Here is a 15,658-nt window from a genome sequence, read left to right as displayed (position 1 = left end):
TTTTATTTTTCAACATAATCTCCCTTAAGACTAATACATTTATTCCGGCGATGCTCCAGCGGCATTATCCCATCCCTGTAGTGGTTCTCAGTAAGATCTGCAAAATACCCCTCTACAGCTGCAATCACCTTTTGATTCGGAAAAAAACAACAACAACTGACCAGTGAGGAAGAGTTTTAGTTTTGGGAAGAGATATAAGTCAGAGGGAGCCAAATCTGGGGAATAGGATGGAGGTAATTCATAGTGCAATGCGAAAATTAAGGGATCTGCACTATGAATTGTGGGAATATCCACCCTATTCCCCAGATTTGGCTCCCTCTACTAAAATCTACTTCTATCTCTTCCCAAAACTAAAACTCTTTCTCGCTGGTCAGCATTTTTTTTTGAATTAAGAAGTGATTGCAGCTGTAGAGGGGTATTTTGCAGATCTTATTGAGAACCACTACAGTGATGGGATAATGGTGCCGGAGCATCGTTGGAATAAATGTATTAGTCTTAAGGGAGATTATGTTCATCTCATCTCATCTTCCTTTCCCTCTTTTACCTTGCGGTGTCGAGGGTTTTATTATTCATCGGACCTCAAATTGTTCACAGGATAAGGCAGTCAGCCCTACTCCCCAGTGTATCCTATGTCTGTAGTGTTGAGTTCTCAAAGCCGGTTTGCCTGATTTGCGGGAACCCCAGAATAAACAGTAGGGGGGGAAAACCCTACTGTCCACACCCAAAACCGGCTAACTTGGCTATGGCTGAGGAAGATCCTTCAGCTGCTCACATCACTACTTTGGCATTAAAATCACCCATTACTATAGTAAAGTTTTGATTGCTATTTCTTTTTTTGTCTAGAATGTGCTGCAGTGAGTCATAAAATGCTTCTATATCATCATCAGTATGGGATGAGGTGGGAGCATATATTTGGATGATCCTGATTTTAAGTTTGGAGTTTATTTTAAATGTGATTTCTATTATTCTTTCATCTGTTTAATTAAATTCTCCTATAAGGTGCACAATTGTTTTCTTAATTAGAAATCCAACTATGCATTGTCCTTTAGTTTTCCCATAATAGTATAAGTAGTCTCCATTTTTTAGTTTTATTAAATGTTCATCTTGCCTGCAAACTTCACTTAAACCTATGATGTCCCATTTAATGTTTTAGTTCTTGCTGTAAGATGGTAAGGGCTTCCTCTTCTTTAAGTGTTCAACAATTAAATGTTCCTATATAGAGGAAAAGAGGATTGTATTGATTACTATTATATTTAGGAATTCTTTGAGCTATTTCCGTATTGCTTATTATTTGGGAAAGCTTCCCCACTGCATCATGCTCTGGTCTCCATAAATGGTTTCGACCAGAGTAGTCATATAGTTGAGGAAATTTAGTTACATCCAGTGTTTGCCCTCATGTGTGTATATCTATATATATGTGTGTGTGTGTGTGTGTGTAGGAATATTGATTTACTCGGTTGATATACATTTGGTAAAAAATTGAATGACTAGAAACCGAGAAAAATAAAAAAAAAAGTTTATTAGCACAACTAGTTTCAGCTTGTATCAGGTGCACATTAAAACAGAAATGACCAATAAAACATAGAGGAAATAACTGTAAACATCACAGAAAGTTGGTGTATATATTTCAACGTTGAAGCGGTGAAGTCTGCGCATTCAAAACTGTTCTCTCGTTGACTTCATTGTTGAGTGTATGCATGCTTATAGCATCTTGCGAACGCCAGTATTTGATTGTAGCACAATGACAGTCTGAAAGGTTGTAACTCAGGTTGTTGTGATGTAGGGGGTTGAGAATGATGTCTTTTGATTCTATTATCCTCCTTTCTAATTCATTGTGGCAATGGAATATGTTATTAGACTTGTCCCATAGGACTGTATGGCTAAGGTTTTCTTCATTAGAATTGGCCGAGAACAGAACATGACTAGACAAAGCACTGGCTCGTGTTCTCCTGTAACCGATGTCTCGCTTATGTTCTTCAATGCATAAATCGATTTCTCTGTTTGGTCAAAGTAAGGTATATCACAGTTGCACCAAATGTGGTGTTTACCAGATTTGGTACAATATACCATACATAAGCTCGGTCTCACCCAAACTGGCCAAGGTTCTTAAGAAATACAACACAAGAACTTTATTTACTCCTCTTCCGAAAATCCAAGGTATATCACAGTTGGTGCAACTGTGATATACCTTACTTTGGCCAAACAGAGAAATCGATTCAGTTATGCATTGAAGAACATAAGAGAGACGTCAGTTACAAGAGAATGCGAGCCAGTGCTTTGTCTAGTCATGTTCTGTTCTCGGCCCATTCTAATGAAGAAAACTTTAGTCATACAGTCCTATGGGACAAGCCTAATATCATATTCCATTGCCACAATGAATTAGAAAGGAAGATAATAGAATCAAAAGAAATCATTCTCAATCCCCTGCATCTCAACAACAACCTAAGTTACAACCTTTCAGACTGTCATTGTGCTACGATCAAATACTGGCATTCACGAGATGATATACGCATGCATATGCCCAACAATTAAGCCAACGAGAGAACAATTTTGAATGCACAGACTTCAACATTTCAATGTAGAAATATATACACTAACTTTCGGTGATGTTTACAGTTATTTTTTGTATATTTTATTGGTTATTTCTTTTTTAATGTGCACCTGAAGAAGGCTGATACAAGCTGAAACTAGTTGTGCTAATAAACTTTGTTTTCATTTTTCTCGGTTTCTAATCATTCAATTTTTTGAAAAAAAAAAAAAAAAATTAAATTAAAAAAATTTTTTTTATATATAATTAAAACAGTAAAAAAATATTTATACTTATTTTAAAATATTTTAGTTTATTTAATATTTATGGACCTATAAAAATATAACAAAATAAAATATACTCTATACAAAACCAAATAAATAAAACAAAAACTAAAATAACTAAAATCCATACAATTGTTCAGTTTATTCAATAAACTGAACCTGCTCACAAATACCTTTGTGGGCAGGTTCAGTTCAGTTCTTCACATGGATCATTTTCAAGGCTGGAACAGCAACGTTTAAACTCGGCAGCCCATTTCTTAATTATCAAAAATGAAGGAGAAGAGTGCTCATAAACTTTTATGAACTTCGAATGAATTTCTTTTGGCATTAAACCTTCTTTCACAAAGAATTTTATAACCGCACGATACCCAATTTTATCCATTTCAAGGGATACAGACAACACTTTTGCTTCAGACAGCTTTATCAAACAAACTACTTGATTGAATGACTTGCAATTTCACATGGATGCTTATGACAGATGCACCAACGTAGAAAAAAAAAATCTTACCGATAGTGTTGCCATTTATGGTTGAGGCCGAGAACTTTTCAGATCACCCTTGTGTGCGTGTGTGTGTGTGTATATATATATTTTTATTTTATTTTATTTTTTTTGTAAAAATTTGAAAACCAGTTTAACCAGCTTTTTGGAAATACTGGAATTCGAAAACCGTTTTTTTTTTTCTTCAAAAGTCGGTTTTTGTATAAACCCTATTAGGCACGATTTTTAGTGAAGATGGTAAATTAAATATGGAAATAGACAACAGAATCAGCAAAGCTGGTATGGTAGGAAGTCAATTGAATAAATTCATATGGAATAAGAGAGAAATTAGTCAGAACACTAAATTAGCTGTATACAAGACAGTGTTCAAAGCAGTTTTAAGTTATGTGATCTGAGAGCTGGGTCAGAAGCAAAACACTTGACCAAAGACTAGAGACCGCAGATATGAGAGTCCTGAGAAAGATTAGAGGCGTGAACAGATGACATCAATGGCAATATCATATTAAAAATGAAGATATTAGGAAAGAACTTGACATTGTCAGCATCCAGGAATGCGTTAGCAGAGCTAATCTCAGGTGGTATGGTCACTAAAACAGAATGGGTGAAGAAAGATTAGCAAAACTAGTGTTCTCTGCAGGTTGGCAGCAAAATGACCCAGAGGAAGACCAAGATATAGGTGGATTGATACGGTACAAAGTGCCTTAGACGATAGAAATATAAGATCTGCTAATGTTGGAGTCTTGTCAAGTAACAGACTGATTTGGAGGAAAATTGTAGATAAGAAGTTAGTAATGATGTAATTTTTTCATGTAATACTGTCATATCCTGTACACCCCTTGAGGGTATATGGCAGGAATTTGATGATGATGATGAGAAAGATTTATGTCCATACAAGGTAGAGATGCAAGGAAAAATAGTGGCAGTGGTTTTGAGGCAATATGTTGTGAGATAGAGGTAAATAGAATGAAATACTTGGATGTTGCCATAGACCTGGCAATATGGATGGTAGTGACCATGAAATATATAAGCAAATTATCCCATCAAACAGTAAAAGGGTTGACCATTATGGGTGATTTTAATTATGGCATTATAGATTGGGATGGCAAAATAGCAATGGGAAGTAAAGAAAATGAGTTACTTGAGTTTTTGAGGTACAACTACCTCAGGCAATTATGTAACAGAGGACACGCAAGGATTGAGGGTCTGTGATTTGATCGTCTCATCAAAGGGTGTTATTATAAATGAGTTGTCAAATCTCCCTGCAGTTGGTGAGAGTGACCATGTAGTGATTATCTAGGTGGTTGCTTCTATCAGAAAAGGGTATACATGAACCACAAGGCTGGTGATTATGAGAAGCTCAGGAGACAGCTTGCAGCTATAGTATGGAATAAGGTTAGTTATTTTTGATTTTTATGGCGCAAAGACATCAAAGGTCATACTGCACCAGGATACAGGTTACATCATACATATGGTAAACAGTTAATAAAACAACAAACATCCATGCCCCTGGGATTTGAACCCACAGTGTTTTGGGTGGAGAGCAGATATGCTAACCACTTGGCCAACCAGACCAGCATGGAATGAGGAACTGGGTAGAAAGAAGATCAGTGCTACTTGACTAATATTCAAAAATTATCTAGTAGAAGCGATGTTTAAATGTATTCCAAGAGTCAGAAGGTTAAATAAGGCAGATGTGGAATGGATGAATGAAGAGATTAAGTATGCAATACAGAAAGAAAAAATTCTGAAAAAGAAGAGAAAGAAGGCATTATGGAAGCAACATGAGATGAGTGGTAATAAGCAATTCCATAAAGTAGGCCTAGTTGGCCGAGTGGTTAGTGTGTCCGCTCTAATTAACTAATTAACTATACAATCACATATGTGCCATTGTAGAAAATTATATTTATTTATAAATATCATCTTATGTATTGTAAGGCACAATCATTGTGATTATTATATATAAGATAAAATATAAACGTTAACTTTGAGTTTTAGTTGTTATACTAGTTGTCTGTGTGATTTAATTTTTCTTTTAAGGTTACACGGTGATCAGAATTCATATTTAGGAATTTAGGGACACAATAGTTCATTTGAACTATTTGTTCAAATGAACAAGCTCTAAACCAGGAATACTAGATCATCAACCATACATTTGTAAAAAATGGATACAGTAAAAAAACTATTCACAAAATCTTCCACAGAGATACTAATAAAAACAAAAAAGATTTCAAGAATGCTATTACCATAATTTATGTTAGAGGCATTTCCGAAAAAATACCTAACCATTCCAAGAATGTGGAGGACCCACTTGCAACCTGTATAACAACCAGAACAAGCCAGTGAAAAATCCCACTACAAGAAGACAACTTGAAGTGTTTTTTTTTTTTTTTTTTTTTAAACATTCAATAGCAACTGAAGAAAATCATAGCATAACAATCTGAACTGTACAAATCCAGAAGAATTTTAGTACATGAGGGCTTTAGCAGAGATTATTGTAGTTTTTATTTATTAATTATTTAAATTTTTTTATTTTTTTAAATTTATTTATTTAATTAAAAAAATGTTTTTATGTTATTTTATTGAATTATCGCTGGAGGTCAGGCTAAGAAAAAGATTAATTAACAGCGTAGTTTTAATTTACCGGTATAGAGGGCAACAGCATGTAGCTTGGTTCCCTATACGCATGTATCCTTCTGATGATGACCTCAATACAGGGGTCGAAACATCAAGTGTTATTTTATTAATAATTAGTAAAATAATCATTTCAACATGTGTTATGTGTACCTAAATTCCTAAATATGAATGCTGATCACCGTGTAACCTTAAAAGAAAGAGTCATCATAATCGATGGAGATTTGACCCACAAGCAGTCCAGCCTCTACGGTAAGCTAAAGATACGTGTTTCCTTGTTAACTAATCGACTAGCCTTTTTGAAACGATGTAGAGCCAACAACGTAACACCCAATTGCATTAAATTAGAGAAGAAGTTTAATCAGCTAAAGCACTCCATAATCTATGCCAGTTGGAAAAAGCTTTGTTAAGAGAACAGTTCCATGAGGCATGAAAAAACCTAGCATTTACCCAAGCCTAAGTTCTACAACTTAAATTAGAGCTATCCAACTACATTAATCCAGAAATTTGGGATATTTTAGACAACATCACAGATGACTCAGCCAAGCACCAATTACTGAAAAACAAGGAAAAATTAATAATGAAGTTTCAAGTGCTACAACAACAGAAAAGCACAAGACAATCAGGACGCCATAGAGAAAGGAGCAGCCAATCACAAACTGACATCACAAGGAGCAGCCAATCACCCACAAACGAAGTTAGGAGCAACCAGCCACCATCGGACCATGGCCTGGTTATCAACCAATCAAACTACAATCTCACCCAAGGTGAATTCTCACTGCTGGAGAAAGGTCTAAACTACACCATTGCGCCAAGGTCAGTAAACAAATTTGATATCATTTATCATATCAAGAGAGGTTTAAAATCCCTCCCTGCCAATCTAGCTGATAATACACACATGGAAACATCCTGTATGCTAAATTCTAACATAAAACTAAGCAGCAACCTAAACAAAACAGAAAAACTGACCCTTAAACCTTTAAAAAATAACCAAGACATTATAATCACAAAAACAGATAAAGGGAATGCCACTGTCGTTTTACACCAGACAACTTGCATAGAAAAAATGAACCATTTGGTATCGGACCACAAAACCTACTAAATGGTAAACTACAACCCCACAAAATGTATCAAAAAGAAAAACCATCATCATCATCAAATTCCTACCATGTACCCTCAAGGAGTGTACAGGATATGATCATACAACATGAAAAATTTACATCATTACTAACTTCCTATCTACAATTTTCCTCCAAACCAGTCTGTTACTTGTCAAGACTCCAACATTAGCAGATCTTATATTTCTATCGTCTAAGGCACTTTGTACCGTATCAATCCACCTATATCTTGGTCTTCCTCTGGGCCGTTTTCCTGCCAAACTGGCAGAGAACACTTGTTTTGCTAATCTTTCCTCGCCCATTCTGTTTAAGTGACCATACCACCTCGGATTAGCTTTGCTAACGCATTCCTGGATGCTGACAATGTCTAGTTCTTTCCTAATAAGCTCATTTTTAATATGATATTGCCGTTAATGCCATCTGTTCATGCCTCTAATCTTTCTCAGGACTCTCATATCTGCGGTCTCTAGTCTTTGGTCAAGTGTTTTACTTCTCACCAAGCTCTCACATCCATAAGTTAAAACTGGTTTGAACACTGTGTTGTATACAGCTAATTTAGTGTTCCGACTAATTTCTCTCTTATTCCATATGAATTTATTCAATTGACTTCCTACCATACCAGCTTTGTTGATTCTATTGTCTATTTCCATATTTAATTTACCATCTTCACTAAAAACTGTGCCTAAGTAGCTGAAATGTCTTACTTGTTCCACAGGTTTCCCGTTCACAACACAGTTGACATTTTCAACAATTCTACCTATTTTCATTGTCTTTGTCTTTTTAATGCTGACCTTCATACCATATCTATTACAACAGTTATTCAATTTAGGCAGGGTCTTGCAAACTTGTAGCAGATTTATTTAAAAGTATAACATTGTCTGCATAAAGCAAAGAGCTGACATTAACATCTCCAATTCTGATATCATTTTTAATATCACTTTCCTTTCTAATGTGATCCATATAGATAATGAATAACAGAGGGGATAATGTACATCCTTGTCTCACACCAGAATTAACATTAAACCATCTTCCTGTACTTCCTTCAATTCTAACTGCTGACTTATAACTCAAATAAAGACTAAGTATCGCTTGATATAATGCCCCATTTACACCATATAACTGTAGCATATTGAATAGCTTCTCTCTTGGCACCTTGTCATATGCCTTTTCCAAATCGACAAAACTTAAAAACAGATCTTTGTTATATTCCCATGCTTTCTCAACTATTTGGCGTAAACTGAAGGTCTGATCCTGACAGCCTCTATTTGGCCTGAATCCAGCTTGTTCTTCACCAAGCGTTTCTTCCACAATTCTTCTCAACCGTTTCTTGAGTATAGTTGCATAGATCTTGCCAGGAACACTCAGTAGGGAAATACCTCTGTAATTCTCACATTCAGTTTTATTTCCCTTTTTATATATGGGTACTATGAGAGCTGTACTCCAATCATTGGGAATTCGTCCCTCTGTCCAGGCTTTCTGAACTATGCAATGCAGCCACTGTAAGACTTTTATACCACCATACTTCAACATTTCTGGTCGAATATCATCTACTCCTGCTGCCTTTCCATATTTCAAGCCTTTGATGGTTTTTTCTACTTCAAGTATGGATATGTATTCCTGAGTGTATGACTGTTGAGTGTTTTTTACCACCGTGCTATCGCTGCTTGTTTCATTTAGCAAATTTCGAAGTAATTACTCCATACTTCAAGGATATCTTTTTCTCCCATTTTCATTTCACCTTTATCATCTCTAACTCCTTTTACAGCACTCTTTCCTCTATTTCTAAGCTTCTTCAACAACCTCTAGAATATCGTACCACCTTCTTGATATTTATTTTCTATATTGTTGCCAAAGTCATCGCAGGTCTTTTATTTAGCTAGTTTTTACACAGTGTTTAGCTTTCTTACATTTGTCTCTGTATTCTCTAAGAGCAAAAGCTGACTTATTTGCCAGGAACTTTTGATATGCTTTCTTCTTTTCCTTCACTGCCTCTTTAACTTCCTGTGTCTGCCATGGAGTTCTGATTTTTCTATACTTAGAGACTACCTCACCATATGCCTCTCTGGCTGAATCAATCAGGGTTTTCTTCAAGACTTGCCACTGAATCTCCAAGGTTTGGTTCCTGTTCTCAAACTCTTTCATTTTTTCTTCAATAGTCTTTGTGTATTTTAGTGTTCACACCTGAGAGCTGCTCAACTTTTATTCACTTTAAAACTATCTTACATGTTGTTCTTTTCAATATGAAATTCAATTTTATCCTGCTCAAGACTAAATAGTGAGCACTTCCAATTTCAAATTCTCTGTACACTCTGGTGTCCTGCACCAGGGAGAAAACATCACTATCAACAATAACATAGTCAATGAGACTTTTCTTATTCCTTGCTTCTTCTCTCCATGTGAATTTGTGCACATTTTTATGTTGGAACATGGTGTTAGTAATAACCAGTCCATGTCCTGAGCAGAAATCCAACAGGTATTTGCCATTATTACTAGCTTTGCTCTTTTCTCCAAATTTTCCCATAATATTTTTGTATGTCTGACAATCATTTCCTAGTCTGCTATTTAGATTCCCAACAAGGACCAACTTTTCCTTTTTCTTTGTGTCAGTTGCTTTTTATAAAACATCAAAAAATTCCTCCACTTCTACCTTAGAACCTTCTGTGAGACCATAGGCACAAATAAGTCTCATTGTCCAATTCCCCATTCTGATATTAGCCAACATCATTCTACTTGAGACGACTGCCATTCAAGAAGATTAGCCTCTTATTTTGTGCTGAATACTATGGCTACTCCTTCTTTTTCCTTGATTGTCATTTCCTGAATATAACATTTTGTATTTATTGCTCAGAAAGATATCACCAGCTTTTGTCTTTTTTGTTTCAGTCACCCCTATTATGCCGATCTGGTACTTATCTAATTCCTCAGTAAGCTCCATTTCTTTGTCATTCAGGCTTCTTATGTTGATAGTACTGATCTTTAACTCTGGTGATGTTGAGTTGGGGTGTGCTTTTAGATTTGTTCCAGTAGCTGACTTTTCGCTGTTCGCCCTGGTTCCCTGGCAAAAATAACGGGGGGCCTTGTTTAACCGGGCGACGCCCCAGCCAGCATGAAATTTTCTCATGTTGTACCATCATTTTTTATTTTGGTTTAACCAATAAGAATACAATTTGGTCAGCTAAATCCCAAATTGCCAGCCCATCCTCGTTCGTTCAGTATCTAGGTAGATACCCAACAGGATGCACCACGAGAAGGTGAGGATTGAACATTAGGTCAGAAGCCCTGGTCGGTTCTCTGCATTCCTTTAAAGGCTATGTGGAGGTCTTCTCTGAGTTATCTATCTCATTAATATCATGGGAAAATAACAAGGAAGTTTCATAGATCTGGAAAATCACATCACAAGGTGGCAAGAGAAAAGCAGTTCAAAATGCTACAATTATATGTTGCAAATATGACATTGCACCAAGCAATACTTAGCCAATACTTAGTAAGCAGTCAGAAATGAAGGAGATACAGGAAGACAGCTTCATCTTGTCTTAAATCAGGTGAAAGACAAGAATGCACATTATCTACATGGATCACATTATGAAGGAAAGTGGTATTAAATCTGATATCAAAATTGGCTGTACGAATCTTAGGTCTTTACTTTATGCAGATATTATACTTCTAAATAAATCCAGTCCAAGTCTGCAGGATTCCCTGCCTAAATTGAATAACTACTGTAATAAAGTTGGTATGAAGATCAGCAATAAAAAGACAAAGAATATTGGAAGAAGTCTTGAAAAGGTTAATTGTATCCTGAATGGAAAACCTATAGAGCAAGTAAAACATTTCAGTTATTTAGGCACAATTTTTAGTGAAGATGGAAAATTAAATATGGTCAACAAGAATTAGCAAAGTTGGAATGGAAGGAAGTCGGATGAATAAATTTATATGGAATATGAGAAAAATTAGTTGAAAAACCAAAATATGGTATATCAAAGGTAATTTTCAAACCAATTTTAACTGATGGATCTGAGAGCTGGTTTAGAAATAATGCACTTGATCAAAGACTAGAGACCACTGATATGACAGTTCTGAGATAGATTAGGGGAGTGAACAGATTGCATCAATGGCAGTATCATATGAAATGAAGATATTAGGAAAGAACTAGACATTGTTGGCATTCAGGAATGTGTTAGCAGAGCTAATCTTAATAGAATATGGTCACTTAAACAGAATGGGAGCAGAAAGGTTAGCTAAACAAGTGTGGAAAGGCTTATGTGTTCTTCGTTATGGGATCCCCCATTCTCTCCCCCCCCCAGCCAACTTCTACATAAAGGAAAAGCTAGCTATCAATACAGCCACTCTCAAACCTAGTTCTATAAACCGAGAATGATAAGGAACCTTCTGGAAGATGTGTGATTAGTGTGTCCAGGAAGGGCTGACAGTCATTGACTTTTAATTCCATTGTAAAGTGGATTTTGGGGTGCTGGCTATTTGGATATGCTATGTTGATGATGTGTTTGCTATTTGGCCACATTGCCCAGACACACTGAATACATTTTTAGTGCATCTAAATAGCCAGCATCCAAAAATCCACTTTACAATGGAACTAGAAGCCAATGACTGTCAGCCCTTCCTGGACACACTAATCACACATCTTCCAGAAGCTTCCTTATCGTTCTCGGTTTATAGAAAACCCACACATACAGGGAGATATTTATACAAACAATCACACCATCACCCTTCTCAATATTTTAAGAGAACAATATTGTATCTAACCCACAGAGCTAGAGTAATTTGTTCCAATGACATTGCTCTCACTGCTGAACTTTCTCACCTACGTCACACCTTCCTAACCATGGCTATAATTCCTATAAGATAGATAAAATACTAAATGCTCCCCAAACTATCATCATTCCATACATTAAAGACACATCTGAAAAGCTATCTAGAATGTTTAGCAAACACCAACTACGCACTGTATTTAAACCTTATGTGAAATTGGCAACTCTCATCTGTTCACCTAAGGACAGATTCTCTCCTTTATCACATCCAGGAGTCTATGAAGTGCCCTGTTCATGTCATCAAGCCTACTATGGACAGATAGGAAGAACTGTGGACATCCACCTCAGTGAACATAAAAAACATATCTGGCACTTTTGCTATGGCAAGTCGGGTCTGGCAGATCATGATTTAGATACCCTGCACACAGGATCAATTGGGAAAAAAAAGTGCTGCACAGAAGCTTTTACAAGTCAGAGAGGTTGTTCTGGAATCAACAGAAGCTTTGAAACATACTCCAAACCTCAACAAGTATGGATGTATAAATCTACCAAACATTTGGGAGACAGTCATCCTAACACCAAATTAATACCTGCTTTTTCTCTCTCATTTTTTTTTTTTCAACTTAGATGGCGCCTAATTAGGAACACAAAGACTTTAGTCTTTGTGTTGCACGCTACAATTACTCATACTAGTCCCACTGACACCGGATTGGTTGTCTCACTACTGTAACAAACTTTGTTTGAGTGCTCTGAAGATGCTGGATAGAATACCAGCGAAATATTAGCAATTAAGCCAATAAATAGTTATTTTCTTATCAATCTGTGTTCGTATCTATACCGTTAAATTCCAATCAACATAGCTAAACAAGTGTTCTTTGCTAAGATGGTAGGAAACAGATCCAGATGAGACTAAGATATGGATGGAATGATACAGTAAAAAGTGCCTTAGAAGAAAGAAAGGAATATAAGACAGAATAATATACAATGTCTTGACAGATAACAGATTAATTTTAATGAAAATTGTCAATAGGAGGTTAGTAATGATGTCACTTTTTCGTGTAGTACTATCATGATATGTACATCCAGAAGATACATTCAGGAATTTTAGATGATAATGAGGTTTTTGGTTTACATGTTTCAAACAACCCAGCATTTATGGAAAGTCATTATGGCTACATCACAGCACATACAGTGACCTATATATTATACAAAACATTCAGTTGATGAAGTAGCTAGTACTGAGTGATTTTTTTTTTTTTTAATAAAGACAAAGAAATCAAACATTTTTATAATGACATGGTTGGAATATTATGGCTCAAAGTGGCAAATTATGACCTACTAATACCACTTTCATGCAAAAATTAAATTAGTAGTAAAAAAAAAAAAAAAAAAAAAATATATATATATATATATATATATATATATTTATATATATATTGTGTTACAGCATATGCCACAGAAGAAAAATAAAAATTATACCTTCCTGTTCTAGTAATCTGTCATACAATTCATCCCTTTCTGATTCAGTTTTGAATGAAAGAAACAGATGCTTTATCAGAGAATTCTCATTACAGTATAATTCAAGTCCCTACAGAAGGAAAATTTATTAATATAAACTTTTTTATTTACAATCTAAACAACAGCCTACTGAAAAAGTGACACAGAAAAAATAAAGTTAGGATACTCCTAAGTAAGCAAATATAACTGTAAAATAATTATAATTCTAAAAATAGAACATTAACCATTATTAATTTTCAAAGGTCAGGTAATTTGTATGTTTACAGTCATTATGTAAGCCTATGTATTACATGCTGGCCTGGTTGGCCGAGTGGTTAGCGTATCTGCTCTCCAGCCAAGAAGGCTGCGAGGTTCGAATCCTGCATAGGCATGGATGTTTGTGATTGTCTTCCACCTTCATACATTCCTTCACCCAAGTATAGATACACTCTCCCAATATAGACTGGGTCACCATGGGAGTAGTAGACCCAAACCTCCTTCAATGAGAGAGGCCTTCACCCTGCAGTGGGTAGAAAAATAGGCTGATTATCATCATGTATTACATAAAAATAAATCTACATAAAGTTATTTGGTGTTTTACATAAAAATAAACCTAAGAGAATTAATTCATTATGTAATAAACATGATGCTAATCAAATCAGAACCAAAGCAAAAGAAATACTCTCAGCTTTGTGAATGTATATATTAGTACAATCTCCATTACCATTCAAGATGTACTGCTATGTTGTGAATGGCAAAATTCTAAGTTTGATTTGAAATTTTATCATTGGGGGGAGGGTTGTATTTTATTTTATTTAATTTTTTTCAAATACAACAGGCTCCACCTTTCCCATTCTCTCCAAACCAAAAATATAATTAAAAGTTGATTTGCTATTTTATCCCATGGCCTCAATCTACTTACCTTATTCATAAATTATTTAAAAAGACAAAATGACTGGAATAAAATAAACACTAAATATCAAATAACTTTATGCTTTCTTTTTTTTTATTTTTTGTTGATTAAACAACCTAGAGATAATTTTCACCAACAAAAAACAGTTCGTTACAAGAAAACTCCTAAAACCACAAACAATAAAAACTGCTGAACAAGTGAATGGTATTATGAAAACTTTATACACCGGAGTAAGCACTTTTGCAGGCCAACAGGATTTTCGTCAGCTGGTGTGAATCTGCACTAAAGCCTGAAGTGGTTTGAAAAAAATATCTACATTTGACTTCCTTAGCTGTCTACTATCCCCAGCACTAAATGTATGACAGATTTACAACATTTTGCAGATGGGATTTATAAAATAAATAAATAAATAATAATAATTATTATTATTTATATAGTAAATAATAAATGTCTATTTAAATAAACATTTAATAATTTGATATAGAAAATAAATGTTTAGTTATTTATCTAAAAAATAAATAAAAGTTCACAAATAAGCTCTCTCTCTCTCACACACACACAGTAGAATCAACAGTTTCACTTATAAACTAACCATATTAAAGGACACATTCCTTTAAATGTGCAAAGGAGCTAATAATGCTCTTAATTTGGTTGTCCAATGCGAGTTTATCAAAAAAAAAAAAATAGTCATTTCCAGAGGAGTGGATATGAGGAATAAATAGTGCATAAGGAAAATGGAGTATTCAAGAGAATGTTGGAATGATAGGCCAGCTATGTGTCAGGTGTGGTATGAAGATTTTGGAGAAGATGATTGCAGATATAATACAAAACTGGATGATGAGAACAGGAATCTTTTGAGAGGGTAGCACAGGTTAAGGGAGATGTCTTGTGACGAATGTTTTTTCGACCACTAAATACTTAAATTTCGCCATGTTAACTGGTGGCTTCTTCTGGGTTAGATGATATACATATAACAGCTTAAAACAAATGAGCTTAGATTACGAATTAGTACATAACATCTTCTGCAGCTTTTCCCACTTAAGCAGAGTCACTGTTTGTAGTGAGTCTCCTCCACAACCTCCTGTCTTGGGCTGTAACCACATCCAAGTTCTTCATCCTCAAGTCCTCCTCCTCCATTTCCCTCCATCTCTTCTTTGGCCACTGGCACTTCCTCTTCCCCTGCACATTCATCTGCATGACCTTTCTTCCCACATACTCTTCCTCCCTCCTCATCACATGACCAAACCATGAATGAGTACATAACTGAAAAATGAGAAATATCAAATTCATAGGAACCATTACACAATACAAATATGTAGAGCATGGATGCTCCACGTATCTGTATTTGGGGATGTCTTGTATTAGTAACCTTGTTACATTGAGGGTGACATCTCTATTGAATCTAAATAGAATCTTATGGCTC

General features: G+C 35.3%; 1 protein-coding gene across 1 annotated transcript in view; it reads right to left on the bottom strand.

Annotated features, from left to right (window-relative positions):
• Nucleotides 1-15,658, bottom strand: part of LOC150100611 (protein FAN-like) — a 477,112-nt gene that overhangs the window by 303,962 nt on the left and 157,492 nt on the right. Inside the window, exon 11 of the mRNA XM_090401841.1 lies at nt 13,305-13,413. Coding sequence (XP_090257967.1) covers nt 13,305-13,413 — 109 coding nt within the window. The remainder of the gene's footprint in view (nt 1-13,304; nt 13,414-15,658) is intronic.

The sequence above is a fragment of the Typopeltis vanoorti genome, chromosome 12 (assembly GCF_054136105.1).
Source record: "Typopeltis vanoorti isolate ZY-2024b chromosome 12, IOZ_Tvanoo_1.0, whole genome shotgun sequence".
Taxonomy (NCBI): domain Eukaryota; kingdom Metazoa; phylum Arthropoda; class Arachnida; order Uropygi; family Thelyphonidae; genus Typopeltis; species Typopeltis vanoorti.
Note: the sequence above shows the minus strand (reverse complement) of the source record. Positions and strands in the feature narration are given on the sequence as shown.